This window comes from Engraulis encrasicolus, chromosome 22 (genome assembly GCF_034702125.1).
Source record: "Engraulis encrasicolus isolate BLACKSEA-1 chromosome 22, IST_EnEncr_1.0, whole genome shotgun sequence".
NCBI lineage: Eukaryota > Metazoa > Chordata > Actinopteri > Clupeiformes > Engraulidae > Engraulis > Engraulis encrasicolus.
In genome coordinates, this window is record NC_085878.1 from 18,029,121 (window position 1) to 18,056,403 (window position 27,283).

Genomic DNA, 27,283 nt, shown 5'->3' on the forward strand with positions numbered 1-27,283 from the left:
CATCGTCAATAAGCAAACTCTGACACTCCAACAATGACAGCTGTTGAAGAAATGACCATAAACACAACACTTGATTAAAGCACATGATGCAGACATTAAACAGAGTTGCAAGTGGCTCATTCTAAAGCTCATTCTAGATGGACCTAGGAGACATGTGAAACTGTCCTGATTACAGAATGGAAAATATTTCATTCTTTTTTTAAATCATGGAGGCATGCACCCTCCAGGTTATGAAGAAAATTAATACTTCAGCTTGTTTTAGTGGTCAGTCTGAAAGACAGCATATATGACGGTAAAGGGGTGCAGAGGTGCCTTGGTTATGGTCTTCTTACTCATGTAGAGCATTAAAATGAATGTTTAATGATATATACAGACTTTAAACAGCATACATAGCGACCAAGGCATTATATTTTGGAGTACCGCCTTTAGATATTACCCCATAATGGTGGCAGATTTCAATCTCTACTATGTTCCAATGATGTGGTTCCATCATAAGAGTAAACAGGTGACAAAATTGTTCTCTTGCAGTCAGGATATGCCACATATTAAGCATAACAATAAGGGGAACAAGTGGAAGAACACACCTATCAGTTGAGCTGCTGAAATCGAGTCTCGCACATCCAAATATCTATTTTTTGAATAAAATCATGGCATCAGTTAAAGTATCTAACTGTTAAGTATCTTCCCTTGTGTTATTTGTAGTCTTATCAAACATAAAAAAGCATTTTATTGGCCCCGTCCCAACTTTTTTGGGATTTGTTGCAAGGGTGAAATTTCAAATGATCACATAATTACCTCAAAGCAACAATTCTGCTGACTTTAACAACTGATATCTTGTCTGTACGCAATGCTCTACCTTATTAACGTATTGAATGTTTTGAAAATGCCAGCATTTTTATTTTATTCACAAAATACCAAGTGTCCCAACTTTTTTGGAATCCGCTTTGTAGTTGAAATTCCACATTTGCCATCTGGTGAGATGCAATTTCACTGCTCTGTCTAATGCATGTTGCCTAGTAAATGACAGTACGCTTTGGCTTTGAAAATGTCATGTTATCCAAGGGTTACATACTCACTCAAGTAGTTTAGGAGGACACTTGCACAACTTTGTGAAGTTGTTAAAATTGTTTACGGCAGAATTCGAACTACCGGTGTGATGCAATTATGAGTCTTATGAAATTAATTTTAATTTGCACACCTTGCGTAAGGGTCACCTGATTTCTCCCCTAGCCAAGAATTTAGTAGACTACGCAGAGTATGCTTGGCACATGGTGATGACGACATGCATTAGTGGAAAAAAAGCAGAAATGCATATCTGAATATTAATTCACTGAAAACATTTTTGTTCTCTGGATGTATTATGAGGTACAGTTAGTATATCCAGCTTATACACTGATTGATATGGTCTGTCACTGTCTCCAAGTCACATCCTTATTTTACCAGCAGATTATTGGGTTACACTTCACTTGACGCCGACGTCATACGTATGACATAACAGTGTCATCATTTTGTCAAAGTAGTGTCATGATGCAGTCATGAACAAGTCATGAACATGATATCAATGTCAAATATTTTATGGTCACGAAAAGTTGACATTGTTATGGATGTCTTAACCATAACCGAATGTCACTTAATGTCAGTCATACAAGGTTTATGACGAATGAATGAATGCATTACAACACTTATGACACTGCTTTGACATACATATGACGCCAGTGTTAAGAAAAGTGTTATCGATTATTTATATATTGTAAATGGTTTCTGTGGACAAAACCCAAGGAGATGTACTAATTGAATCTTCATAAGATTGTTTGACGCGGTTTGTCTTTTTTCATCCCCCATGTGAAGTGCCACTCTCAATTCTCCACAGTCAATTTGCCCTGATTGTTACATCCCTGGGAACAAATAATGGGGTATTCAAGGCACAGAATTCAAGGCACATAATTCAACTTCTGAAGCTTTATGGCTGGCCAGTCAAGACATTCCACCACCAGTTACTAATTTAGGTAAAAAATGCATCTCCGTTGATGTGGCATGTAGATGCCAGACAGCTGTGTGGCCATGAGCTGTTAAATCACTCATTTGATGAGATTAATTCCACTGCCTGGCACCTCACTCCAGGAAATTAGATTATCTGGCGCCCAGACTGCAAGAAAGTCAGCTTCCTACGCTTGACCTCAAAATATCAAAAGAAAAAGAAAGAGTTGTGAGTGGATGTGTAGGCTACTGTGATTTGTATAGTTGCTATATGTGGAGCAAGATGGTCTCCAATGTGATGGCTCATATACAGTGAGGCCAATAAGTATTTGATCCCTTGCTGATTTTGTTGGTTTGCCTACTAACAAAGACATGATCAGTCAATAAATGTTATGATAATATGTATTCTAATATGGAGAGACATAATATCAAAAAGAAAATCCAGAAATTAACTTCAGAGAATATATTACGGTAATTTATTTCCATTTCATCGAGCAAAATAAGTATTTGATCCCCTGCCAACTGATTACAGTTCCGGGCCCACAGACCAGATGGGTACTTCCGATCAACTTGTCATCTGAATTAAAGACACCTGTACATACTAACATGCATAAAAGACCAATTGAATCAGCAGAATCAGTCCATAGTATGAGTGAATCAGTCACACTCCAACCTCACCAGCATGGGAAAGACCAAAGAGCGGTCAAATGATATCAGGGACAAGATTTTAGATGTGAACAAATGGGCTGCAAAGCCACAAGAAAGAGACTGGGTATTAATGACCCAGCTGTTTATTCATTTCTTTCTAAATGTGAGGAATACAAAATGACTATCCATCAGCCTGTCTGGGGTTCTATACAAGAGTTGACCTTTTGTAGGGATTTGATAATCATGAGAACAGAAAGAAGCACCCTAGAGCTGTACGGGATGAACTAGGTATTGATATCAAAGCTACTGGGACCAAAATCAGTGAGAAAACTACTGGTAGCACTTAATGCCACAGAGATTTAAAATCCTGTAGTGCACACATGGTACCTCTACTTCAGAAGGAACCTGTGCAGTCCCACCTGAGGTTTGCCAACGGACATCAGACTGGTTTAGGATATGAGGAGGTGCTGTAGTCAGATGAAACCAAAATCAAGCTGTTTGGCATTAACACAATTCAATGTGTTTTGAGAAAGAGTACTGCTGTCTATGATCCCAAGAACACCCTCCTCACCATCATGCATGAAAGTGGTATCATTATGGTTTGAGGGTGTTTGTCTGGCCAAGGCACAGGACAACTTCACATCGTCAACGAAAGGATGGAGGGAGACATGTAATGTGCAATCCTGAGTGCAAACGTCTTTCCCTCCACCACTAGACTGAAGGGTGGGCCATTTTTGGATCTCCCGACATGACAATAATACACAACATATAGTCAAAGCAACGAAGGAGTGGCTCAATAAGAAGCATATTAAAGTTGTGAAGTGGCCTAGACAGTCTCCAAATATTAACCCTATAGTAATTCTATGGAGAGAACTGAACCTCCCATTTGCCAAGCTAAAACCACAAACTATTAATGTTTTAGAGATAATCTGCAAAGAAAAATGGGCAAAAATATTTTCTACTATACAGCTCCAGGCCTTTTTATTAGAATACCATGAAAAAGTTGATTTATTTCCATAATTCCATCAATAATGTTAAACTGTCATGGATTGTAGATTCATGGCCCAGTTTTTTAACTATTCCAATCATTATTTTTTTTCTTTTTATATACGTTGGCCTTCCAGCTCAAAAAACCCATGAATTGGGGAATTCGCATTATTAGAATATTGTTATAAAATCACATTTTTCTTCATCAAAATTCGGGTCACATTAAATCAGTTGAAATTTGGTACTTTCTACATAACATGCAATGGTCAATACTTGGTATACTTAATTCTAAATAACCAGAAATTAAACCCCATTGAAAATGAATGGGGTTTAATTTCTGTTGAGTTAGAATTAAACTGGTGAGTTAACACCAAAACGTGGCATGGAAATCTTCGGGTATATTGAAGAGGGAAGTGTGGGGCACCAGGTCAACAAACAAGAACAGCTGACAGCAAAGCATCAAGGATATCTGGGCTTCCATAACTCCCATGCACTGTTTTTGCCATTGACTTCAATGTTAAACGCATCATGGCCATTATGAAGACAGAGAATGTCCTAACCAAGTATTGACCATTGCATGTTATGTAGAAAGTACCAAATTTCAACTGATTTAATGTGACCCGAATTTTGATGAAGAAAAATGTGATTTTATAACAATATTCTAATAATGCGAATTCCCCAATTCATGGTTTTTTTGAGCTGGAAGGCCAACGTATATAAAAAGAAAAAAAATAATGATTGGAATAGTTAAAAAACTGGGCCATGAATCTACAATCCATGACAGTTTAACATTATTGATGGAATTATGGAAATAAATCAACTTTTTCATGGTATTCTAATAAAAAGGCCTGGAGCTGTATGCACAAACATTGTCATCAACTAAACGAAGCATCTGACCTCAGTGCTAGACAACTAGGGCTTTGCCACAAAGCACTTTATCTTCTTTAGCTAGAGGGGTCAAATACTTATTTGCCTAAATTAAATACAAATAAATGAAAATATATTATTTCAAGTTATTTTCTGGAATTTATTTTTGATATTCTGTCTCTCCATGTTTGAATACATATTATCATAAATGTATAGACTGATCATGTCTTTATTAGTGGGCAAACTGGCAAAATCAGCAAGGGATCAAATACATATTGGACTCACTGTATACTGTATGCATGTCTTAAATTAATTGTCAAACTGTTCCATTCCTTTTTTAAATAAATATATCTATTTCTCTCTCTCTCTCTCTCTCTCTCTCTCTCTCTCTCTCTCTCTCTCTCTCTCTCTCTCTCTCTCTCTCTCTCTCTCTCTCTCTCTCTCTCTCTCTCTCTCTCTCTCCCCCCTAAAGAGCGGGCTCTCTACAGTTTTGAGTGTGCTTTCCATCCTGTGTTCAGCCTTACATCTGGAGTCAGCCGGCTTGACTACTTAAGACCAGAGAACAGGTGCGTTGTGCCAAAATGTACACACTGCAAGCACAACTTAACACTTTTCACTCGTTGTTTTATGAGTTCTTCTCTCTTTAAGCATTCATTTTTAATTTATATAAATATTATACAAGTCATATTTATTTTTGTATACACCGTCACAGCTCCTGGGTGGTGTGAATCATGTATGGTTAAAAATATATTTTTGGTATGTTAAGATGGCAGTGAAAAAAATATTTTCTTAGTGTTTTTTCCCCTCGTGTTATCTTACATGTTATCTGCTGTCATCTGAGTTTATGGTTGTCCCTTGCTGCCCTGACCCAGGGCCTTCTACTTGGCGCTCTACAAGCACATGATGTTCCTGGAGAAGAGAGGTTGCCCCCGGACTGCTCTGGAATACTGTAAACTCATACTGAGGTACCACCACACACTCCCAACCCCCTCTCTAGGTCTGTCTGTCTGTCTTTATGTTGTCTATCTGTTTACCTTCCTGTTTGCTTTCCCCCCTTTCATTCTCTCACTCTCTCTCTCTGCCCCCTCCTCCTCTCTCAACACAGGCATCAACACTATTATTACTGTTATAATTTATTTAGTTCTCACCACTGCAACATGAGCAGTGGGGATTGAAATTTGATGGTCATGGTGTGTGTGCACACAGTCCTGTTTGGGTAGTCTTAGCCTAATGGTTAGGGAGGTGGTCTAGGTGATCAGAGTCCCCCCCACCTCTTCATACACCTCCATCCATGGCTGAAGTGCCCTTACGCCACATTGCTCCAGGGACTGTAACCGATACCCTGTAAACCCTGTGTCCCACTTTGGATAAAAGTGTCAGCTAAGTGTAATGTAATGTTTTGTGTGTGTGTGTGTGTGTGTGTGTGTGTGTGTGCCCTTCAGCCTGGATCCCGATAACGACCCCCTGTGCATGCTGCTCCTCATTGACTTCCTGTGCCTCCGCTGCCGCGAGTACAGCCCCCTCATCAGACTCTACGAGGAGTGGGAGGTAACTAAGGCTCATGGACTCTGCTGGATCATTGCTTCATTCGTCTGTCTGTCTGTCTGTCACACATTCACCCTCTTCTTGGTGATGTGGGTGAAATTGTCTGGCTGGACATTGACAAGCAGCTGTAATCGGATGCCTTCAGAGAATAATAATAATAATAACTTGGTTTTATATAGCGCCTTTTCAAGTAACCCAAGGTCGCTTTACAAAAGGAGATGGGCAGGGGAGAAGAGGGAGAAAATAGGAGAGGGTAGAAGTGGGGTTGGGGGGGCAGGGTGGTTAAGGACCATAGGCCTCAGTGAATAAATGTGATTTTAGGTGCTTTTTGAATGTAGCCACTGTGGGGGCTTGGTGGATATGGAGAAGTAGACTGTTCCAAAGGGTGGGGGCAGCAACACAGAATGCATCACTTAGTTAGAATGCAAATGAATATTGCCCTTAAAATGCTAAAATGTGGGCCCTGTCGTGGCCAACCGGTAGGGCACTCTCCTGCCATGCGGCTGACCCGTGTTCGATTCCCGGCCGGGTCCTTTGACGACCCCTCCCCGTCTCTATCCAAATTCACTTCCTGTCCGCCTCTCACAGTGTCCTATCACAATAAAGTCGAAAAGACAAAAAAAATCGTTAAAAAAAAAGCTGAAATGTGACACTCCATCCAGTGGAGTAATATACACACGTGACCTCCGTCGCTGTTCTTAGTCATACCCAGGCCCTGCAGTCAGCAATGGCAACAAACCCTCTTCTCTCTTCTGTTAAACAATATCTATCTTTGGAGCGTGACCCTTCTAACAGTTCTTAAACCCTGACTCCCCCCTCCGTTGAAGGAACTGTGGTGGTTTACCTTATGCCAGTGGCGCTATCTTTCCACAACAGACCTTTTGTTAGTTGTGCATATCAGTCACCCCCTTGTCGAGCTGCGGTTGTTTACAACAAACACAGGGAAACTCCACACGTCCCACCCTCCAAGTTCAAGAGAGACGCGTTGGGTGGACAAACATGAATCTACCGATGGAGATGAATGTTTCAACTTTGTATCGTTCTTGGCTGTCAGTGTTTATCTCGGCTGTGTATCGTTCTTGGCTGTGTTTATCAGCGACTGTAGATTACTTGGTCTTACAGTGAATTAGCTTCCATATTGAAAAAGATGTCGTGGCAAAAGCTCCCAGATGTCAGCTGCAAACAGAACATCTGTCAGAAAGCTATCATGCAGATTCAAAGAGCACCGTATATGCCCGATAACCAAAAGTATATGCTGTTACTGGATTTACTGTATGCTGATGTCTGTGGGCACCGCAGGTGCACCATCACTTGTCCCAGTTGCACAACTTTCTTTATTGAGTGATGTTTATTGAAGGAAAGGGACATTTTACAGAATATTATAATACATATCCCTTCACATTTTTGATTACATGCAGAAAGAAAAACAGAAAAACCCCAGCCAACTGAAAATGAAAGAAAGAAAGAAGGAAAGAAAGAAAGAAAGTGAACGAAAGAAGGAACAAAATGAAGAAAAAGGAAACGGCACAAAAAGAGTCATCCAGCCAAAAAAGCACTATGGCAAGAGAGTGAAAAGTCAGTCTGAGACAATGGGGGAAAAAAGGAACGAAGAGGGCTCAGGAGCCAGGAGTTTCTGACCATTTATCGATCAGTGGCTGCCTGGTTTTGGAGAATGGTGTCACCCTACCCTGTGGTGTTGTGGTATATCTATTCTAAGTGCAATACACTGCCCAGATCCCTAAGCCATTGCTGGAACAAAGGGCAGGCTTCTGATTTCCAATGTTGGAGAATGAGGCGTTTAGAGAGTGACAAGGAAAATGACTGAGGGAAAAATGGCAAGGAGTGGGTCAGGTGCCATAGTTTTTGAAATGCTTTTGAGAGAAATATGAGAGGCCAAAGGAGAGTTCATTTTAGGGCAACCCCGGAACTGATTCGTCATAGTCCCCGTTTGCTGTTTACATTTGTCACATAACGGCCATGTGTTGGGATAAATACCATCAGCTGCACTGATAAATGCTCATGAAAATATTTTGTTTATATTTAGCGTGTGTGTTTGTGTGTGCTCCAGGTCCACCGTAACCTGTCTCAGCTGCCCAACTTTGCCTTCTCGGTGGCCCTCAGCTATTTCCACCTGAGCACGCAGGAGGAGTGCAGCAACGAGGACGAGGCCACCCGACGCAGACACAAGAGTGACAGACTGCTACAGGAGGCGCTCATCATGTTCCCTGGTGGTGAGGAAAACACACACACACACACACACACACACACACACACAGACAGACACGCATACTAGACAGAAGAATGACAGGCGGTGAGGAGCACCCCACCCCACACACACAAATCAGACAGAGTGACAGGTGGCCTTTGTTACTTTTTGTTTTTTACTCTGTCACTTCCAGAAAATCAGTTTTTTTTCATATCCTGGTCTATTTTGAAAAGCCAGAAGTTTTGCTGTCTATAAATGTACTATCCTGCACTCCATCACAGACCCATAAATGTGCAAACAATCATGCATGCCTGTGTAAACAAACAGAACAGTATTGAGGTCCTGAAATTTGTTCTCAAACCACGGAATGCAAACATAAAAATGATTAAGAAACATGAAGTTTAGGAGAAAGACCAATGTGTGAATTCAATCTATTGTGTGAACATATAGAGGGGATCTGATTAGAGCTGTGTATCAATGCAAATTACATGGAATCGATTCGATTCAATTATATTTCCAACTGCTTACTATAAAATGATGACATTATTATTATTAGGGTATTACATGACTATTTAAGCAACAGTTTAGTATTATTGACATTCAATCGAAAATTAATTACCTCCGCCAAGGAGGTAATGTTGTCGGTCGTGTTGGTTTGTCTGTCCGTCTGTCTGTCTGTTTGTTTGTTTGTCAGCAGCATAACTCCAAAACTAATCACCGGATATGGACGAAACTTTGTGGGTTTGTTGATAATGACCCAAGGAACAAGTGATTAAATTCTGCTGGATCACGATCCGGAACCAGGACTTTAAAAATATTCTGTCAGCAGGATAACTGAAAAAACGAATAAGTTGTTTGTTGTTAGTAATGACCCAAGGTACAAGTGATTCAATTCTGGTGGTGATCCGGATCACGAACCGGAACCAGGACTTTTCAAAAGATTCTTCACCATCTAGACGCCCCCTAGTGATCAGAAATTGAATTGCGGGGACTCCACAAAAACAAGGCAGAAAGACTTGGGGTGTAACATAGTCAAATGTACAGTATCAAGCAGCTTCCTTGGCGGAGGTCTGCGCTCTCTAAGTGCTTCTAGTTAACTATTAATTAATTATTGGTAATAGTTAAAAAGGGCTGTGACTGTCATTTTATGTTCAAGGTCTTGAATGATTTGCTCAGTGCACAGTCCCGGTAAGCTACGTTGTAACGGTCTATGCTGATTTATTTCTGTGGGTAGTGCGAGGTTGTCTGAAACTTGTATTTTTCGTTAATTTGACACACTGAAATGTGAGGAGTTGTCGTCTCTCCTTCATCTCTTATGTACAACTTCCACACATCCAAAAAATCTAAATACCACTGTCTGGAAGTGATTTGAATCTTGGTTGGCACAAAATATAATTGTGGCGCCAAGAGACTCTGTGGTATGCCAGCTATCATTTGACCACCAGCAACACAACTTACAGCTCCGAAATAATTGCCCAAATGAGAACAGCGCAATGTTTGGAACTACAGTTAAGCAGCCACGTCTAGACACTGATTTTGCACCGCCTGCCATAAGCTCGCTGTCTTCATTTACATCAAGAGGCAATGCAGCATTTCTAAGGACAGGAAATCAACTAGTGTCATGGTTGGCACAGGCTTCGTATCAAGCAATGGAACTGAGTTACCGTTTCCCTAAATTTGCGAAGTTGGGTGATGATGGCCCATACTCCTGTATGAGTGGAAGAGAGAGAGGGAAAATGTGCCGCCATGAAGCGCATGACTTGTAAAGGTCGCATCCACAGGTATTTCAAACACTGAAATGGGCAATGAAACCTGTATGGGCAATGCGAAGTACAATGTTTGTCACTTGTCCAATGCTATGTTAAATTGTTTTGATATGATCAGACCTCGCACGCCTAGATGAATTGAATGGCTTGACTAGTGGATTTTAGGTTAACTGCATGGGGAATTGTTTTGTTTTTGTTTGCTTTTTTAAACAAAGCTCTACATCTGATTGAAATAGTGTTTGGAATGTCTATTATTTGAAGAGGACTGTATATGTTTTGTTGTAAAGATTTGGCCCCGGGTCTGATTCAGACAGTGTTATCTAAATTGTGTGAACATGTCCTGAACAAGGAGTGATTTCATTATGTATTTGATAATAATCTTGTGTTTGTTTATCGGTGATCATGTATGTTATGTATGTTTGTGATTTCCAGTGCTGATTCCTCTGCTGGACCTCTTATCAGTCCAGCCGGATGCTGCAGTTGCCTCACATGCCTTTTTTGGCCATAAAAGTCAGATGGGGTAAGAAAATGGTCCGCTTGTTCTCAAAAGACTCCACAGATTTCTCCCACAGACTAAATGGACTAAATGTAATACTCAAAGTAACGTCCCTGTGCACAACCACTTGTCCAGGTGCTGGTGATGTGCAGTAAGAGTAATCCAAGTAAATGAAAGATGAATCACCGCACACTGGTATCTTTGCTGGTAGTTTATTTGGTGAACAACGCGTTTCGCTACTGCTTCATCAGGTTCACTCTGACATTACGCATGTCACCCAAAGGTGATAAGGGTGATTACCTGGTCACATGACCTCACCCACATTCAACCACTCCACCCATTTAAGTGCTAGACAACACCCAATCCTGGTTTAGGTATATATATTATCACATCCTACCATTTAAATTACTATACAATTCTCATGCATTTTACCAGATAAATATGCTCACATCCCTGATATGTGTATCTATAATCATATCCACATAGAGTTCATACAATGCATATCACTCCTCAGATGCAGGTTCGGGCCATTAGTAAATAAAAACACATGATATCAAAGTGCAAAAGTGCTAATCCCAATGTGCAAAAAATCACAGTATAATCAAAATCCTTTCTCCAAAAAATATTAATGTCCATATTGTAGTAGGTCTCTCATCCAGTCCGACATATTCATTTTTACATGGCATATCCAACTCCTGAAGCAGGTTCATTAGTCAACAATAGTCCAAGTGACAATCTTGATGTGGCATAGGCCCATCCATTAAAAAAAGGACATTTACAGTGTGCAATTCAGCAGTGCATGCATGTTACAAGAATACACTGAGGTCCTGTAATTCATTCAAACCATGGGGTTCTACTGTGTTCAGTTTGTGTATCCAGTAGGCCTCTCTCTGCAAAAGTTGCTTAATTATATTGCCCCCTCTTGGTTTTTGTTGTATACGTTCTATACCTATGAATTTCAGGGAAGCGGCTGATCCATGATTTTTTTCTTTATAGTGCCTAGCTATAGCATAATCCATGTTTCCGTTTCGTATTGCCCCTTTGTGTTCAGCAATTCTTAGTTTTAAATTACGCTTAGTTTGGCCAATGTACATCAATCCACATGGGCATTTTAACATGTATACCACATGTGTCGAGAGGCAATTGATGAACTCTTTTATGGGATATTTCTTCCCAGAATGGGGATGACCGAATGTTTTTGTGTCAAATGTATGTGAGCAATGAGCACATTTCCCACATCTGTAGTTTCCATGTATCCCTTTGGCCAGCCAAGTCTTTTTGGGGGTCTCCATGTAGGTAGAACTAACCACCATGTCTTTGATATTTCTCCCTCTTTTAAAACAGAAACGAGGTGGCAGTGATGATAGATGGTGTAGACTAGGGTCACATTTTAAGATTTGCCAGTGTTTTCTGATGATCCGCTGGACCTGCTTTGATACGGTTGAGTATTCAGAAACAAAATTTTGGGATGGGAAATGTGCTCATTGCTCACATACATTTGACACAAAAACATTCGGTCATCCCCATTCTGGGAAGAAATATCCCATAAAAGAGTTCATCAATTGCCTCTCGACACATGTGGTATACATGTTAAAATGCCCATGTGGATTGATGTACATTGGCCAAACTAAGCGTAATTTAAAACTAAGAATTGCTGAACACAAAGGGGCAATACGAAACGGAAACATGGATTATGCTATAGCTAGGCACTATAAAGAAAAAAATCATGGATCAGCCGCTTCCCTGAAATTCATAGGTATAGAACGTATACAACAAAAACCAAGAGGGGGCAATATAATTACCGGTAAGCAACTTTTGCAGAGAGAGGCCTACTGGATACACGAACTGAACTCAGTAGAACCCCATGGTTTGAATGAATTACAGGACCTCAGTGTATTCTAGTAACATGCATGCACTGCTGAATTTCACACTGTAAATGTCCTTTTTTTAATGGATGGGCCTATGCCACATCAAGATTGTCACTTGGACTATTGTTGACTAATGATCCTGCTTCAGGAGTTGGGATATGCCATGTAAAAATGAATATGTCGGACTGGATGAGAGACCTACTACAATATGGACATTAATATTTTTTGGAGAAAGGATTTTGATTATACTGTGGTTTTTTGCACATTGGGATTAGCACTTTTGCACTTTGATATCATGTTTTTTTATTTACTAATGGCCCGAACCTGCATCTGAGGAGTGATATGCATTGTTTGAACTCTATGTGGATATGATTATAGATACACATATCAGCGATGTGAGCATATTTATCTGGTAAAATGCATGAGAATTGTATAGTAATTTAAATGGTAGGATGTGATAATATACATACCTAAACCAGGATTGGGTGTTGTCTAGCACTTAAATGGGTGGAGTGGTTGAATGTGGGTGAGGTCATGTGACCAGGTAATCACCCTTATCACCTTTGGGTGACATGCGTAATGTCAGAGTGAACCTGATGAAGCAGTAGCGAAACGCGTTGTTCACCAAATAAACTACCAGCAAAGATACCAGTGTGCGGTGATTCATCTTTCATTTACTTGGACTAAATGTAATCTTTTGTCTTCATATCTGTAAGGGTATGGGTACGGCAAAGACTCTGTAGGACGAAACGCGTCGGGCAGTCTTTGCCTTTAAGAAAAAGTAAAAAGTAAGAAACCGGAGTGCTACAGTCTCATGTTCTTTATTTTTTTGATACCGGTAAAGTGTATTTATCGTCGATATCAGTCCCTGTGCACTTTCTGTGACCCTTTCAAAAGTTTAAAATGCCAACTGGAACTAAACAACATCTGGTGCTCTCATCAATAGCTATAATTTCCATTCTTGTTTTTCTTTCTTTTTGCCTGTCTGTCTGTGTTCTCCTTTTTTTGGTCTACCTCTGCCTCTCTACCCTCCCGACTTCCTTCTCTCTCTGTCTCTCACTGTCACTGTCTGATGGCCTTTCCTGATTGCTGACACACTGTTCCTCACCATTGGCACAAACTAAATCTCTCTCTCTCTCTCTCTCTCTCTCTCTCTCTCTCTCTCTCTCTCTCTCTCTCTCTCTCTCTCTCTCTCTCTCTCTCTCTCTCTCTCTCTCTCTCTCTCTTTCTCTTTCTCTTTCTCTCTCTCTCTCTCTCTCTCTCTCTCTCCCTCTCTCCCTCTCTCTCCCCTCCTCAGTCAGTCTCCTGCGTTGGCTCAGCTGGTGTCTCTGTATGTGGGCCGTAGCCACCTGCTGTGGAAGGAGGGAGGCGTGCTTGTGTGGCTGGAGGATAACGTCAGGGAGGTGCTGCGCAGGGTGGACTCCCAGGATCCCCTGGTGGAGGACTGCAACAACAAGTGGGTATCCTACACTCATGCACACACTCCTTACTTTCCTTCAGCATACATGTTTTTTTTTTGTTTATAAACATGGTGTTGTGAGGAGGGGCAAGATACTGGCAGCCAACCACGTGAGCAAATGTTTTGCCTGACAGCGGTTTCCAATAACCAGAGGTTGAGTTGTGCACAGCCAGGGTCGCGCAGCCAGGAGAAAACATAAAAAAAGAAAACCCATGTATTACCACCCGGTGAGCAGAAATAATGTTCTGATTGGCTGGCAAGGTGTCCGTTATTCCCCTACAACGGGACACTTATGAAGTCAAGCGTCTAACTAACCAAGACGCGCTTAGAATCTTCATTTGGAATGCTGAGGGTAAGGGATAACGCTGTGGAGATCATGCATATGGGATACCCTCTGCATTCCAAATCAAGATTCTACGCCTGTCTAATTTTGACACTTCAGACGGAGAAGCAATGGTTTTATTCCACAAGCAGGTGGACCTGCCAGGAGGGAGTTGCAGTAGTCCAGGCGGGAGATGACCATGCCCTGAACCAATAGTTGCGCAGCATGTTTGGTCAGATAGGGTCTGATTTTCCGTATGTTTGAACAGCACAAATATGCATGTGTGCAATGATACACATAATGCACCTAAATCCCAGTAGGCCCAGACCCACAGACAGACAAAGAATTGTTCATCTGAATACCTTCTCGGATTGTGTGCAAACTCTGCAGTGCCTTCTGTGTAGAGTGAACTTCATATGCCGCTTAGATGTGCAGTCTGCTGTCACTGAGGCGATCAAGACCCTTGGCAATGATTCTAGTTGTTAAATCCGATAAATAAGTGGTTCTCAACCTTTTTTGAACAAACGCCCCCTGGACCTCATCCTAAGCCTTCCAACGCCCCCTTGACATCATCATCATAAGCCTGCCCCCCTTAGTATTAAAAGAAGAAATGGAATAATGCCCCCAATGACAATTAAGCACCGCCCCCTCTCCACTGTATCCTTTTCAACGCCCCCTAGGGTCCCCCAATGCTCCCTAGAGGGCTGTACCGCCCCCGTTGAGAAACACTAGGATAAATGGAAGTCATCTGACACTCCAATGGGGGGTGGGGGGTGGGGACTGTGCTGAGGAGTCCGTCAACACACTGGCTTTTCTGTTCAGCCAATTATGCCGTTGCATGTTGTCTGCTGTATGTTGTTAGTGAATAAGGAGGGGTACCTACGGCTGTTAAACAGAACTGCCATGGAGTAGATGCAGATCTCATCGAAGACAAAACGTCTATCAAACGCCTAACAAAACACATACAATATGTGGAGAAAAATTCCCATTACACAAGAATAACAAGATTTGGGTAGAAGAGTAGGACTCTGTCCCTGATGTTGCTCTCAAATGGGCTGAGCCAGAGCTGGGCTGGTGATTTATACAGGGGGGGCTTTTCCCGGTGGACCGACAGGAGCCGATACTGTTGTTTTTTTATCTGTTTTCTCGGGGACTAGCCCACAGTTTCAAAGGGGTGGCTCATTGGTCCATCTTCAATATCAGCACAGAGAGCACTGATGATGGCAGCAATCTAAAACGTCTGCTCTACTCTGCTCTGACAAAAATAAAAAATAAACCTCCTTGTGCTTGACCTTAGTGTCTTATTCAGTGTGCGAACCTGCTCAAACTTTCAACTATACTTTTTGGGTCCAAGCACCTGCTTATTTTTCTAAACATCTAGAGCGCAACAATACCCTTGCCTCCATCTTCAATATAGACAGCGGATTGAGTCATGTATCATATAGTATGACAACGGTTTGTATGTGCGTCGGGGCCAGTTTAAGCTAGAAATATCTGTGGTTCTTTGTTGCCAGTCCAGTCCTGGTTTGAACTCGGAAGACTACAGTACTGTTGCCGAAGATGACTTGCGGTTTGTGTTATGAATGTGACTGAAGCACTGGCCCATGACCAACTAATCATGTTTTGGTTGTTAACTTACTAGCAGACAGACAGAATGGCGCTTCTTTTTTTAGAAACTCATGTTAGTCAAGTCTCCGCTGCATGCAACCTCAGTTTCTGGTGGCCTTTGGAATAATATGGGTGGGGGTGAGCAATGGGGTGGAATAAACAGGACCACTTGACTAGTTTTGCTTTGAATTTATTTACATCATATTTTTTACGGGGGTTTTCCCTCTTGAACACATCAAACTCATGATGCTTGCACACGCCATTATATAAGAGTTCTTTTTGGGTCACAGACAGTTTGTCGGACGTCCTGTAAACAAAGAATTCAAGCCATAGTGTTTACACAGTGAAGATTGTTAGGCATGATGGTGCAAGCATCATAATATCAGGATAATTTTTGCACTACAGTGTTCGTCCGTTTAACCAAATGCCAGGCATCTTAGATCAGTTTGAGTACATCAGGATACTGAAAGAATTCAGGTAAACAATTTTTCAAGAATTTGTTAGTTTTTACAGAACATTTTTAAGTTCCTTAATATAGATGTCAACACTGCTATTTTTGAACATTACATTTCTTCATTTTCTATGGAATATCATTAAATGTTATTTTATTGGAATTACTTTCCCACATTTTCTGGCCTTGAAATACAATGTGCAGTGAATGCGCAGTGTCACAAAAGCATTTTTTTGCTCATGAAATTACAATTTACTGGAAGATTTGACATTTACTCACCTTTGTAAAGGCACTGCTATTATTATTGGCACAACTGTACATACATGAAGACATGTATCAAGACTTCAATTTGAATCAGCAGGTAGACAGCTCTTATTCAATTGACGCGTTGTAAGTTCATTATCTAATAAGGACATTCACTTTAGGACTTTTGTTGACAAGGGACAATAAATTACTGTTTCAGAGGACGAACGTAAAATGACCTGCTGTAAAAATGATTATGATGGCTTGCAAAAACTTTGTTTTTCTTTCTGTGTTTCTGGTTAGTCTGTTCCCTTCACTGAGCTCTTGCCAATGAATTATGTGACATCTGTACGAGGAGTATACATCTTCAAGGTTGCCCCAGATAAGGAGCATAGAATAGATGTTCTCTCCTGAACTTTGTGACCTTCCTCCCTGTTTGTGTTCCTCATTAAAAATGGCCGTAGTGGAAAGACAAGACACAGAGACCAAAGACGTCAATCGAGGATGTTTTCAAGGCTTCTCGATCTCTCTTCTTTCGCGAAAGCAAGTTCTAAACCTCATCTGATTGTCATGGTCTCGTTGTACATTAATGAGTTTTCTTGACACCTGCTCAGGAGTAGAATGGCACACTCTATATCTACTGGTGCTACGAAAACTTTCCTTTGTCAGCAACTTGGGCAGATGTAAGGGATAAATTGGCCTTCTGAAAATTGTGCCTGACTTGCAGGAGTATTGGAGAAGGATAAATATGGATTTTTCATGGTCAATTCGATACTGAGGTTTTGCAATTCCCCACCTTCCAATAGCCGACATCAGCCATTCACTGACTTCTCAATGACCTTCCCTGACCAAAAGTCTGAATTTCCTTGACTTCCTTCCTCAAGGAAATGTCCGCATTCAACCCATTGATGCCCAAAACACCTGCAAAAACAACTGCTAAATGCCTAAGCCATTTTTTGGGAAGATATACTGTCAGTATAGAAAAACATAAATATCTCAGCCTCTGAAGCACATAAAAACATGAAATAGGTTGCCTTTAAAACCTTAGACACTCACTTTAGACTTGCATTGATGATCATACAGCTCTAACATACCAAGATTTTCAATTTATTTAAAACGATATCAAATCTCATGAGCCTAATGCAGCATTATGCAGCTCCTGGCGCTAGGGTCAATGTAGCACTACGCAGCATCCGGCGTCAATAAACCAGCCAAATCAATCCCGACATCCTCCCTTGATTCTAACTCCTTACAATTAATGGGATGAATAATCTAGTCAGGAGTAGAATCATAACTTTTTCAGCAGATGTTCTTAGTTTTGCATGAGGCTTTCACTGATGATCTGTTTCACTTTTTTAAGGTTTTGTTCAAAACAAATGACTTGCAGATAGACTGGTTTTAGGTATCAAACCTCCACCAAAAACACCTTATCAGTCAGAACCGGAACAACATATGTGAACCCCACATCCTGACCCTTTGAGGAAAAACACTGAAAACCCTTACTGTGTATGGTATGCCGTGTGTTATGCCTAGTTGATGAGAAGAGCTGCATTGATCAAAGAAAATGAAAGGTGGCAGTAGCATGCACACATCATGCATTCAAACATGCATTCATACATCTATACAGATGATTACATAGATATAACATAGATGGGTATAAAATACAGTATATGTGACATAGACACAAACACAAACTTGGAGAGAAAATACACAAGTGTACCTTAAGGTTATTGATGTTTAACCTGGCAGGGACACATCTCAGGTCACATCCATACAATTGTGAATTCAAAGTGAACAGGCTTTTTATGCAAAATCAGTAGCCTTTCGAACATGGCTAATGGGGACCTGTCCCTTTCATTCTCCCTTTCTTCCAGGAGAAAGTCAAGGTACCAGAGTGCCCCCAGGAACATCTACCGGCACGTTATCTTGTCGGAGATAAAGGAGGCCACAGCTTCTCTCCCTCCGGTGAGAGCTCTGCCCTGCACCCCTCAACCCCTGCCCTGCACCCCTCAACCCCTGCCCTGTACCCCTCAACCCCTGCCCTTACCACACTACCTTGCATTTCTGATCATTCCTTCAGTCTCTGAAAAAATGCATGGTTGGACATTCTTATCTATTTATAGCAGGCTTCGCTGATTCTGTCGTTGGGTTTTTACCAAACTTTATCAGAAGTCATTCATGAATAAGAGCTCCCACTCTTCTTAATCATTTGTTTTTACATTCATTGAGCTTACCAGTGCTTCCAGATCTGCTACTGTGCAAACAGTGGTTCTGTAGCACTCATATCGGTGAGCTCCTAAAGCAATGCAATTTGAATGGGTTTTCTGAGTCTTAACTGCTCATAACCACTACATTGTTATAAAGTGCAGACATGCATCTTTTGTTTCTGAGCTCCGGAGAATATTATTGTGTCCTAGTGTAGAGTTTTGTTCACCAAGTGAATCAAAAGAATTAAATTGTAGGCAGCCGGACTTCTTTTTGGGGAGACCGCTCTCACAAGTGGGGATTGATTACAAGTCTCTGTGGTGTGTCATGAACAACCTGAGAGATTGTCTTTTGGGTCCCCATTGCTCTGGCCAAGGCCTCAAGGAAGCAAGCGACACACTGCCCACAAATGGCTTCGACATTAACTGGACAAGATATGATCAGTGGAAGAGACTAAACATCTCCATGCTCCAAAAACAAGTACAGCTGCCTACAACTAAACTGTTTTGACCAAGACGACTTGGACAAATGAGAATCTTCAGACATTTTTTACCAACTGAGCCGCACTTCTTCCTTTCCCCCAGGAAGTGACCTCACAACCAGTGATGGGCTTCGACCCCCTTCCCCCCCTGGACTCAGTTGTGTCCTACAACCGACCCGAGAGGTATGATCAGCTTTGTTTAAGGGTGGCTTATAGTATTGCTAACGCATACAGTATAATTGACAGGATATGATCATACAGCATGACCTGATTGGACTTGAATGTTGCGGGCTTGCGATCCAGCCTGTGAATTTAGCCTGTATCTAGCTGTCTTCAATTGAACAGGAATAGTGCGATGTGAGGTTAATGGTGGGTTTCGTTTTTCACCACAGCTACAGAGCCACATAGAGAGAGTAAAAAAATATTTCAATGCCCAAGGGCTGATTGCAAACTACCCAGAACAGGCCTTGGGCTGCTCTTCTGTTCCAATACTAGATTCAAAGGCTTGGGTCTCAGTGCATGTCTCCCCGGGGGTCAAAACAACAGATAACTAAAATCATTATGAGTTCATGTAGACCAGTGTTTCCCAACCTTCTTTGTCTTGTGTGCCCCTTAAGCTTTGTTGCCCTTCCACTAGTACACCACACTCAAGCTCTACATCTCTCTCTAGTTCAATGTGACTGTACTTCATATGTTTGTTATTATTACATTTTTGCATGCACCCACATTTTTTTTCATTGCACCTGCAATATGCTCGCGTACCCCTAGTGTTACAGTGTAGCACAGAAGTGAGCATTCCCCTCACATTTCTTCAGATTTATGAGAATATCTTTTATCTTTTCATGCGACAACATTAAAGACATTTTACGTTGACACAATGAAAAGTAGCCAGTGTATTACATATTTTTAGTGCCTCTGCCATTGACTTCAATGTTAAACGCAACATTTTGTCCTAAGCCCTTTTTGGGAAAGGGTGCTTTCTGCATATTAAATCCTAAATATCTCAGCCTCCGAAGCACATACAAACATGAAATGAGTAACATATAAAAGTTAGGGCCCTCGTTTTGCCTTAGAATCTGTTCATTCAGCTCTAACTTACCCACATTTTTAATAAAACAACTCAAATCTCAAAATCCTGAATGCAGCGTATGTGTTTCCAGGACACAACGGGTTAAGACAGCGGCTTTCAAAGTGGGGGCTGAGGACCCCTGGGGGGGCGCGAGGGGATGCTAGGGGGGCCGCGGAAAGTTGGTAGGGAATAATAAAAAAAATTATTGTACACCAAAATAAACCAATATTCCCATTAGTTAATTTGATATATCCTGGTGGGGCACTGACTCACAGGCCTGGGACTGTGGTTGTGAGGGGTGCATAGAAAAAGTAGTGCAGCACGACCCATGTAAAGGGGGCCTTGGCTGGAATCTACCGGTGTATGGTGGGCCTTGGCATGATTAAGTTTGGGAACCCCTGGGTTAAGACAAAGACAGTCCTAACCAAGTATTGAACATTAACATGTTATTTAGAAAGTACCAAATTTCAACTGATTTGATGTGACCCGAATTTCTTTCTTTTTTTCTGAAGAAAAGGTGATTTTATTACAATATTTCATTCAGCTCATTTTTTGGAGCTGGAAGGCCAAAATATGTAAAAATTAACGAATGAATGGAATAGATCAAAATGTGGGCAATGCATCTACAACCCATGAAAGTTAAACATTATTGATGGAATTATGGAAATAAAACAACTTTTTCCATGATATTCTAATTATATGGCCAGGATCTGTATTGGTGCTGTTGCGTTCTACTTTTTATGGTGAAATCCAAGCATGAACGTACAATCACTTACCAAATTTTTACGAGCTACGATTAATATCCCCTCCAAATATATTGATAAAAAGGTAAAACTGCAAACCTGCATAGTATCCTTATGCACCCATTTTTGACATTTTCCACTTAAAGGTACGCTGTGCAGGAAATGTTCAAAAAGGTACTGCAACTATGCTGCTCATTGAAACTGGGCTGCCTATTGCCAAATTTGAACTTTTCATGAAAGTTTACCAAGTAATAAACTAATATTTTCTAGTATGGCCCAAATACAGTCATTTTTGCAGCTAAAAATGTCTTTTTCTGGAAATTCAAAATGGCGAACCATGGAGAAGATACCCCTTTTAATGTATGAAAAGTGCAATCATCCCAGTCATAATTAATACTTAGAATTTGATGGTGGTGGTAAGTATTCATGAAAAATGTAACATTAGTGAATGGGTAGCATGAATTCTGGAAATAAACAACAAAAAATCTTGCACAGTGTAAAATTGGTAATATTAATCGTAGCTCATAAAAAAAATCAGTAAGTAATTGTACGTTCATGCTTGGATCTCACTATACAAAGTAGAAAGCAACAGCTCCGTTATTTTTCTAGTTCTAGTGTATACAGTAAAGACTTAACCTACCCCAAACGTGAATCCTGATTAAACAGCCAACATACATCCTTTGTCAAATTCAACATGGTTATCCGTTTAATCCAAGTTTGAAGGGTAATTTTGCGTCAATGAAGTTTAAAAAAATCCCACAGGTTTGATGGACAGAGTAATATATTTCTTGAAGCCTTTGAGCCTTTCAGAGCCAGGGCAGATCATGTATCAGAGCAGATCATACATCTGCCTTGATAGCATCTATACAGGCACGCTAATGTTATGATATTATGCTACTGTAAGGACACTGATTCTGAGAATGCACTCGAGAGTTCTTAGAAGGGGCGTCAGGGCCGGGCTTAGCTGAGAGACAAGTGGAATGTGTTGACCTGAATTTCAATATATAATACATGTACATCCAGCGTTAAAACTTAATGTTCTTCATCTCTTCTAATAGGCAAAATGGTGGAGCTACAAATGAGAGCACCTTTTCCCTCTTCTTCCGTTCCCTATTGCCAAACTTCAATCTTCAGGTGAGAGTAATGGCCTGCTGGAGGTAACACACACACGCACACGCGCACACACGCACACACGCACACATACATCAAGGCTTTCCACTGTATCCCTTAGATATTAATGTACCTCAGGTGGGTTTAGCAGGGTCATGCTCTAAATGAGTTTGTCCTACGATGGATGACAGACACAGCAAAGCCTTTCTCTGGTTGCTTTGATGTTGGGATACCTGGGGCTATGTTCTAGTCCCTTATCGGGGGGTCATAATGCACACGGCTACCCTCTTTAATGTTTAAGCTGTGCTGAGTGTATGTTTCATGGTGTTCTTCTGAATTAATGTGTTTTATAACCATGTCCTGTGACAACCATGCCTTGAAGATCAATTGAGTATTGGGTCATGCCCTTGGGTCAATTTTCTAGGAGATACCACATTCAGCGGCTGCAGTCGCTCTTCAGTGCTAAGCAAGAGAGATTTCTGATATTTGAACACAGCATCTACAGTATACTTAATTTACCCTCTGCCCTGCCAACAAGTTTGTTTTCACCAGGGTTTGTATGCGCACATCATTCTCTGACTGAAGAAAATTCTTGACACCGGTCTGCACTCTAGGAGTACTCTTTGTTTTGCTACAGTGGTGGTCTGTATGGCTGAGACTCTGTGACCGAGAAAGAGAATCTTCCACTTTTGAGTCACTTTGATGTTGTTTTCTCTTAATACTTACCCTAACATGAGATGGTCCAGTTGTATTGGCTGAGATTGTTAAGCATAAAGACTTTCACATGTGAATGGTAACCTACATCTGTACAAATACAGTTGCAAGCAAAATTGTTTTCATAGGCAAACGGACAAAATTTAACACGTTTTTTTTACTTGTACATCATTTTTTTTTAACTTTTGTATTTTATTATCGGAAATGATTGTTCAGATGTCCTTTCCTCTATGTATGTGTGAATTCTTTCCATTCAAATATTTTGAACATGTATAAATATCAAAACCTATATAATTAACACACTATGTCATTAAAACCTATTTAAAATCTCCTTTGCATTGCAATGTAATGCAGTAGGCCTATCCATTTCCCAAAATGTTCCAAAATGGGTATGTCTTTTTGCAACAAATCTCTTCATATGCCACTGTATAGTGGGACAGCCAGAAAAAACAATCACAACAAATCTTCCCCAATTCCCTAAAGGCAGTACTGTAGTCTCCTACATGCTGTGATGACTTCTGGGAATGACGCTACATTTTATGACATGACTCTGACTGGGAACCTGTTGCGCCTGAAGCACTTATAGAGCTTATTAAGGATCTTTGATATGCACCCAAAGCTCTTTAGCAGTATGATGGGGTCTGGTAGGTACATCAAGTAAGTACAGTACAAGGCGTGTTGGTGCAGGTGCTTTGTAATGTATGTATGTAATTTAGTGATGTAATATAGTGGCATATGGGAATTTGCTGAAGAAGCCCTATGCGGTCTGGAATGGAGTCATGGGAGCAGTACAGACATCTACAATTAGTGTTTAATTTCATGTTTCCGTAGTGAGTTTGTATATGGAAATGTTGTTTTTGTGCAATAGACACAAGTTTACTTGGTGGAGATCATGTACTGTACACATGAAAGCTTAGGTTTTTTTTTTTTTTTAAACAAAGTGAAGCATAAAAACAACTTCAAGAAAAGGCATCATGACTGCGTGATTTTATGGCATGATTCAATGTTTGCAATGCTGCTCCACTGTGAAAAAATAAACATTTTTGAGGTAGTCCTGTTACTAATGGCAAAAGCATGCATTAAAAAAATCTAAATAGGGCATACTGTACTTGCCCAAACGCATTTCAACAAGAATTTGATCTTTATCTCGTTCCCAAAGGGGTGATAATAAAGTGTACATTGATGAATACTCCAAAGTGTGTCTAGCTTCTGCCCTTTTCCCCCTGTGCATGATTTGGGTAGTAAGATGCCGTAAGGACAGGGATGTGCAGTCTCTTCTCCTAATGTCCTGAACAGACAACAAGAATGTATCTTTTGTCCACCACCGCCTGGCAACAGACCTCTATACCCAAGAACCCTCATTATGATGGCATGCACTGCCAGCGTGAACTCTGCTGGGCGCTAGGGTGTCAAGTCGAGTCGTCAGACAATTGAATTTGCCTTTGCCTGTTTTGCACTGCTTAACTCTAAACTGACCAAAGGTTTTGTGGCTTTACTCCCACCCTATTGAATGTTTTTTTTATTTTGTTTTGAGTACACAGTACACAGAATTTCACCTGCAAATTCATTTAATTGCTGTGTGAGGATAGCCTGGGAGTACCCATGCTGCCTTGCTTGTGATTGAGTATGGCGTTTGCCGCCAGACTAGTGTGAGGATGTGAAACTGGTAGCATCTTGGTGCTCAGCGTTTCTCTGCAAGCATGGCTAAACATTACATTACTTTAGAAGACCCTTTGATCAAATTGACTTACAAAAGAGGACATAAAAACATCTTGAATATGCCAATAGCTATACTAGTTTAAATTTTCATTTGAGCTGTTCCCGCATATATTCCATTTTAAAGTTCCAAATACGTGAAGGTATCACTGCAGCTTAAGAATGAAGTGCAATTTTTTCACACCGTTTCTGATTTTTTACTGTTTGAACGGGTCTATAGAACCACTTCAGCCATACATGTTTTTTTTCCACAGGGTGACGTGAGGCCCGAGGGAGAGAACCAGGAAGTGGCCCGAGCGGGCCGGGAGCTGAACCAGGAACTGAATCGGCTAATGGTGGCCATGAGGGACATGCTGGCCAACATCCAGTTCCAGGAGCCGCCCCGGGAAGACAACCCAGAGCTGAGGGACGAGGACGAGTGGGACTAAAACATGGGACATGAGGGACGGACGGAGGGGGACAGGATTTGAGGAGAGAAGAGACAGGAAGGAAGTGAGAGAAGAGGACTGCTGTGCTGTGTCCCTGTATGGAGGAATAAGAGTCTGCCTTTGCATTCTCAGCTGACCGGAGGTAATGGAAGAGGCCAGATAAGGCAGTGGAGAGTGACTGACCTGAGCAGTGGGGTCAGATCACTATTGGATACTGTTGAACTCTGAAGAAAAATGGCATTGACAACACATAATGCAGGGATTTGGTTTGCAGTAGCTGTGGCATTGGTAAACTGCTCCAACATAGCCAGGTTTCGTCACCCACCACCACTTCCTCTGCAGATTGCAGCGTTTTGCCCCTCTGCTTATGCTCACCACCACACGCTCATGCTCTGTCCCTCTACCCATATGCTGATCACAAGCCGAGGGAGGTAGTCGGATCATCCAGCTCTCCTGCTATGTCAAGAACTCTTGTGTGGAATTCACATACCGTTATGTACATCGAGGGTGAATTTGTTGTTTGGCTTCCTGCTACTAAGTTTTTTTTTTAATGATCGAAAAGCTTTCAATGAGTTGACACTACAATCTGCTATGAATCAAGCTCCATATACCGTTTCCATTGCTGATACTTTGTGCCACATCCATAAACCTTCATCTTGCACCACTATGATCACAAAATGTCACTTGATGACCGTCATCACCCAAGTAACATTATTATTTAAGACACGTGTGCTTTTCAGTGCTCTTCCACACACTTTCATGATCCCTCATTAAGGTGAATACATTGACGGTAGGAATTGTTGTATGATCTCCCCCCCCCCCCCAGTCGTATAATTTCCTATCCTCTGTGCTCAGGCAGTAACATTGTCAATAATGGTGTTAATGCAACCAGTGCAATGAAAATAAATATTTTATTCTTCACATCACCACTGTTATTCATCAAAGGTATCTGCATTACAGAACATGATGTGTTCCAATTGTGACGTAACCTGATTTACATCATCTGGCTGCATTCAACAACGTCACGCAGGGCCTTATCAGAGGGCAAGAGTCAGGTAAATTGTGTCATACTAGGCGTCAAGCAAATAGTTAATTCTTTCTTTCTTTCTTTCTTTCTTTCTTAGGCTCTTATGTCCTAAATCCAGTCTATGTAAACTCACTAGTCGACACAAGACCAAAATGGAAAAGCCATCAAATGCTTGGGTGGACAGCCACTTTCTAAATTAGAACTTTGATGTCCGTAGAATCTCTTTTACACTCCATGTCAATGGCTGAGCCATCTGTCCGAGTTCTGTGTAGTATGTACCCTCCTAATGGCCATCGCCCTCGGCAACAGGAGCTTGCGTCCCATGATGTGCCTCGGCATAGCTGAATAGTGTTTACTCAATTAGTGGCTACGGAACACCCATACCATCAATAGGCTATGCGTCCATGGGGACCTGGGTTCGAATCTGGCCTGGGTCGTTATGTCACCACACCATCACTGTTCTGTCCAATAAATGCAAAACGCCTCACAAATTGTATATTTTTGATTTCATGGTGCATAAGGAAAAACAGTCTAATTTTAATTGAATTTTAATTTTATCTGTTACCTTATGACTTACAAGGAATTACAAGGGCCACATTCAAACATACGAGGACATGGCAGTGTGACCGAAACAAAAGCTTGTCTTTCCTCAATGTTGTGGTTTTATTTTGCTGGCTGGGCCTCCTGAAAGAGGCACGTGGTTGTTTTATGACGGGAATGGGAGATATAACTGAACAGGCGTCGCTGTGAACTGCTGGCCTTGTTTGCTAATTTACCTAGAGCGACCACCCTGTATCATGAGGCTCATCCATGTGTGATGATGTCCCTTGGACACAGACGCTGCTGTCTCCACACGACTTGTTCCTCGTCTTACTGCGGGTGAAGATCATTTCTCCAAACCTGTCCTTTCCTCCGACTTCATGCCTCGTTGCCAGCCTGGGCAACATCAGATTTATATTGGATATTCATTAAATATTCAAAATACATAGGCCTATGTGACAGGAAAAAATGAACATTTTCAAACTTACTTTAAAATATGGACGAATGTCCTTATGTGCTACATTGCTGATATTGTATCTCGCTTATGTATTTTAATATAAAACAGACTTTACCCAAGTCAGCAGCTAGCCAAGAGGTAGGAAGATGGCAAAGGATGAGAGTTTGGGAGGTGACTTTAACCCCGTTTGTGGTTTTCACTGCACTCTTGATTCAGAAGGAAAGATTTCTCCTTCACATTCCTTTGTGGTCTTGTATTTCAAGCCATGGTTGTCAGAAATCGTGTCTCCAGATTTCTCGCTCCAAATGTGGCTCTCCACAGTTGTAAACAAGGGGTTGGTCTAGAAGCAA

General features: G+C 41.2%; 1 protein-coding gene across 1 annotated transcript in view; it reads left to right on the plus strand.

Annotated features, from left to right (window-relative positions):
- tcf25 (transcription factor 25 (basic helix-loop-helix)) overlaps window positions 1-25,835 on the plus strand; it is a 31,062-nt gene extending 5,227 nt beyond the window's left edge. Inside the window, exons 9-18 of the mRNA XM_063188900.1 lie at window positions 4,952-5,045; window positions 5,352-5,444; window positions 5,922-6,027; window positions 8,093-8,255; window positions 10,429-10,516; window positions 13,658-13,816; window positions 18,318-18,408; window positions 19,233-19,312; window positions 22,000-22,075; window positions 24,736-25,835. Of these exons, the coding sequence (XP_063044970.1) occupies window positions 4,952-5,045; window positions 5,352-5,444; window positions 5,922-6,027; window positions 8,093-8,255; window positions 10,429-10,516; window positions 13,658-13,816; window positions 18,318-18,408; window positions 19,233-19,312; window positions 22,000-22,075; window positions 24,736-24,909 (1,124 nt within the window). The 3' untranslated portion in view covers window positions 24,910-25,835. The remainder of the gene's footprint in view (window positions 1-4,951; window positions 5,046-5,351; window positions 5,445-5,921; window positions 6,028-8,092; window positions 8,256-10,428; window positions 10,517-13,657; window positions 13,817-18,317; window positions 18,409-19,232; window positions 19,313-21,999; window positions 22,076-24,735) is intronic.
- The last annotated feature ends 1,448 nt before the right edge of the window (window positions 25,836-27,283 follow it).